This window comes from Petaurus breviceps, unplaced genomic scaffold (genome assembly GCF_028583685.1).
Source record: "Petaurus breviceps papuanus isolate PSGF00001 unplaced genomic scaffold, PetGlider_PUasm1.0 379, whole genome shotgun sequence".
NCBI classification, from domain to species: domain Eukaryota; kingdom Metazoa; phylum Chordata; class Mammalia; order Diprotodontia; family Petauridae; genus Petaurus; species Petaurus breviceps.
Window position 1 is genome coordinate 3,434,057 of NW_027186303.1, and position 4,708 is coordinate 3,438,764.

The following is a 4,708-nucleotide window of genomic DNA, read 5'->3' on the forward strand; positions in this document are numbered from 1 at the left end:
CCCCGTTCCTTGTGCGACCCCAAGTTGGAGCATGCTCTTTTTGGAAGACTTCCTCTTTTCTTTCGCGCAGGTTGTACCCGAGGCTGGGAGGGCGCTCTATCTTCAGCTACCCCGTAATCTTGAAGGCCAGCCAATGCCGACTCCTACAGGAAGCCTGTCCTGATCGACGCAGCTGTTAGTCCTCCCCCACAAAATTACTTTGAATCTATTTCTTTTGCTGTGTATTGCTTCTCGAGGACAGAAACGGCCCCCGTCTTTGAATCCACTTTGTACGAGTCGCTTATTAAGGAATGAATGGATTCAATAAGACGGGCAGAAGGTACCTGCACTTCGACCCAGCCTGCTACCCAAAGTATAATCATTTATTAAAAGCCTGCGATGTACTTGGCAGGGCAGGTAGGTGGCCCAGTGGACAGAGCGCCCGACATGAAATGAGGTCACGTAGAGTCTATCATGGACTGATTACGATTGAACAACTATGATGTACTTAGCAGCATGCCTCATGAGCACTGAGGATATTTATATGGATATAAACATTTATATAGATATAAACTACATGCCAGATAGATACAAAGCAACTGGAGGGAGGAGGGTGTGAAAATCTCCAAGCCTACGCTTTCTTTAGAGCCACAGTTTCACCCCAAGCCTGGATAAAAATGACACAGGAGCGTAGAACACATGCGCAGAAAGTACCTTCGCCTCTAGCTCACCCACACTACCTGGGCGACTTTCTTCCGGACAGAGCCCCACCCTTTCACAGGCGTGGGGAAAAGTTTTGTCGTGCACATGCGCAAAAAGTCCTACACACACCGACCACACGGGCCGGGAAATCGGCAAGGTCCCGCCTCCGCCGTTTTCTGGTAGGCCTTGGGGCAGAACCGCACCTGCGCAGTCGCAGTCCGGTCCTCGCTCCCTCAGTCCCCTCCTCTCGGCCTCCCGGCGCCGCCTCCTACCGGTAGTTGTAACATGGTATTGTTGTTTAGTAGCTTTTCTATCGTGCCTGACTCGCGTTCGGGATTTTCTTGAAGATATTGCAGTGGTTTGCCATTTCCTCCCCCAGCTTATTGTACAGATGAGAAGACTGAGGCAAACAAGGTGAAGTGACTTGCCCGCCGAGCCCAATAACAGCACATTCGCAGGGCAATTCCTCCATCGGAGGCCACCCCGCCCCCCAAACCCCACCATGATCTGAATTGAAAACGTTCAGGTAGCGCTAGACATGCGCAGTAGGCCTTCCCCATGAGCTACACCACAGGTTCCCCCCTCCTCCGTGCCCTTGGCTCTCCCCCGCCAGCGGCTTCGAGAGGAGGAGGAGACGCGTAGGGCGCTGGCGAACATGCGCTGCAGGTCCTCGGAGCTCCCCTCCTCCCTCTTCGGCCGCGCTCCCTCCGCTCTCCGGGCCGTGACGTCCCCGGGCGGGCCTGGGGGCGGGGCGCTGCAATATGGGCGGAGTCGCGCAGGCGCGGCGGGGCCCCGGCGGCATCCCGCCCCTCGGCCCTCTGTCACCTCACAGTCGGCGTTGCTGGGACGCGTGCGGCCCCGTGCGGCTGAGCAGCCCGCGCGGCGCAGCGCCGGCCCGAGTCTCCCAGCCCCCGACGCCGCCGGGCCTCTGCCCACCGCCCCGGTCGGTGCGGCACAGAAACGTAGAAGACGACGCCGCCGCCGCCGCCTTCGCCGCCGCTGCCCTCGGGGCCACCGCCGGCGTCGATGGAGCAGACGAACCTGTACCCGGTGAAGCTGTACGTGTACGACCTGTCCAAGGGCCTGGCCCGACGCCTGAGCCCCATCATGCTGGGTGAGCGCCGGGGCCCGAGGGCGCAGCCGCCCCCTGGACGGGCGGGCCGGCCCGGGGAGCTCGGTGAGGCCCCCCCGGGGGGCGGGGTGAGCTCCCTGCTTGTGTGACCTTGGGTTCGTCGTTGCTCCTCCGAGGGCCTCGCTCCAGGGTGAGGGATCAGTCTTCCCTGGGCTCTGAGTGACAACCCCTCGGCGGGAGGGCCTGGCCCCCCCACCGTGCACATGAAGGGTTCTTAGCCAGCGTCGTTTATAGAGGGAGACCCTGCGCGGATTGCCGAGGGGGTCCCCGCGTGAGCACAAGCCTGGGGGGGGGGGGGGGGGGGCCCGGGGGGGCCAAGGTCAGGGAGAAGAACTCCTGGAGACAGGAAGTGATTTGTGATCAGAGACCTCCCTAATGGGGGGGGGGGGGGAGTGACTGCTGCTGGCTGAGCTAGGAAGGGAAATGCACCAGTAAAGTACCTGATTTAGGAAAAGGAAAACCTGAGTTAAGCAGAGACCCAGACTTAGTGCTGTGGGATGACGACATTCATCGGAATTATGTGAAACAAACCTTTCTAATTCCATTTACTTCATTCTGCCCATAACAAAACTCGGGCCATTTAGAGCCGGGTGTCTTGGGCTGTGCCTTGCCTTCCGGGGTCGCTCCCCCGCCTTGTCAGTGTCCCTGATATCTGGGAGCTGATTTGTGAATTCTTTAACTTTCATTGAGCTAGGGGACCAAAGGTCAGGACAGAAAAGCTGTTCCTATAGGCATTTTCTTAATACCTTTCCAGTTTTAGCTTGAGTTGAACCTGATTTTGACTGATAGGAAAAATTCAGGAAGTATGAGAGTCACGGATTTAAAACCGTCACTGAGGGAGGTGCTTAGTCCCTAGTCACTGATGATTACAGCCAAGACAAAAGATAAACAAAAAACGTTGGATTGGAGCCATGTAGTTTGCCATTCATAATGAGAAAGCAAATTGATAGATTTCCTGGATGCATGGAAAAGGAAGTTTGAACAACTTTCTGCTTCTCAGACTGGAGGATTACCATCTTGGCCCAGGAGAAGGCTCTTCTGGTGATTTGTCCCAGTACCCGTTTCTTCATCCCTTCTGGGCCCCTTTAATGCCAGGTGGCTCTAAGGGTGTCCTGCCCTCCTCCTTTAGGCCATGTGAAAGGTGGTTTAGTGGCCTTTGGAATTGAAGACCAGACAAGTTTACATCAATTTTCTCCCAAGCCTTAAAACCACTCATTTCCAACTAAAGTGTGTGACTATCCCACCCCTTAACATCAAGGACACTTTCTCTTCATGGCCATTAATGCTTTTGTCATTTTTAAACTCCTATCAGTGCAGTGAGTGTACTATGCTTGAACAGTGAGTGCCAACCCCCTTTCATTTGGCCTAATTGCCTTCTCACTGCCTGGTGTGATTCCAGCACTGCTTGGAGGCAGGAGACATGGAATTGAATCCTTACTCTGCAACTTAATACAAATCTTTTAGCCTCAGTTTTCTCACCTGTAAATTGTCAAAACAAATAAATAAAAACAACCCAATACCATTATCACTTGCTTCCCCAAAGGTTGTTGTGAGGAAAGCTCATCAGCTTTAAATGACTATCTTTATAAATGGGAACTGTTTGTTTTTTTTTCACCTTGCCCTTGTCCAGTCTCTTTGATGACTAAATTCTGGCTCTTCTTTCAAGAACACAGGACCCATCCTGTCTGGAAGGTATCCCCTAGGCTACTTCCCCCACCCTTTTACAGAGGAGGAAACTGAGGCCCAGGGAAACTAAACCAATTGACTTGCCCAAGGCCATAGGTAATAGCATCTGAGAGAATTTGAACCATGTCCTCTGGTTCCAGAGCCTGTTCTTTTTCTACTGTATGGCATCCATATTTCTTTGGGCCAAATGGAAAGTGTTTCTGAAGTTAGCCATTGTTTTTCAGAGACAGAAATAAATGCCTCCGTTGTTCAAGCTGAAAATATTCTCCTGTCCAAGTCTCAGGATTCACATTAATGTTCCCTTTGTCGTCCATAATTTTGTATATTTCTGTCATCTTCCTCCCTGTTTTCTGTTTTGAGCAGTTCTGATATTTTTAGTTTGCTCTCCCCCATCTTCCAAGGATTTTAACGCTTCTTCCCTGGACCTCTCATCATTTCAGTATAAGGTCAGAATTGTAATAAATGAGGTCCCATCTTATTTTCTGCTTCTTCCCAGCACAGTATAGGCTTCAGATAATGTGATTAATATATTTAGTTTTAAGGTCCTTGTGGCCACTTTCTTGGAGGGTATAGTCCATCAATGACTATGGAAACACTTCTAAAACTTGTCTTTAGTGCTTACACTTATAGTAGGTGTAGATAGGTAATCATTTCCCTTCTCTTCCTTTCATCCTTGCCAGATACAAAATCAGCCGTCACCATTTTCTCTTGGTCCTTTCCCTTAGAGCTGCTCTCTGAATTCTGGTGACCACTTTCTGGGCTAAAGGAACATGGTTTTCTAAGGACTGGGGAAACTTTGCTAGTTGTGTGATTTGAGATGCTTGCTTGATTTGGGGTATGAAACCAAAGAAAGAGCCCTTCCTTCATGGAGTTTGTAATCTTTGTCACTTATTATAAACATGATTGGTGAGGGTTATAAGACAGCTTTTAAGAAAATGCTAAATTGTTAGCTCAAAGCAGTAAGTACCAGTAAGAGAAGACTATGGGCCAGAGTGGCCTTGCACTGTATGATCCAGTTAAACCTGTTCGGGTTTTTCCTTCATCCTTTAATAACCGTCTAGCAGGTTCTATATTGGATTCATTGGGTTGTCAGGATTTGTATCTGACTAATGTAAACAATTATTTTCTTTTTTTAATAATATTTTCCCCAATTACATGGAAAAACAATTTTTAACATGAATTTTGTTTTGTTTTTAATTTTGAGTCCCA

At 50.3% G+C, this 4,708-nt stretch overlaps 1 protein-coding gene across 2 annotated transcripts in view; it reads left to right on the top strand.

The window, feature by feature from the left end:
* The first annotated feature begins 1,504 nt into the window (after positions 1-1,504).
* DESI1 (desumoylating isopeptidase 1) overlaps positions 1,505-4,708 on the top strand; it is a 16,585-nt gene continuing 13,381 nt past the window's right edge. The window contains exon 1 of one of the 2 annotated variants that reach the window (XM_069099426.1): positions 1,505-1,795. In XM_069099426.1, the coding sequence (XP_068955527.1) occupies positions 1,708-1,795 (88 nt within the window). In that variant the 5' untranslated portion in view covers positions 1,505-1,707. The remainder of the gene's footprint in view (positions 1,796-4,708) is intronic. The other variant, XM_069099425.1, reaches the window with a different exon arrangement.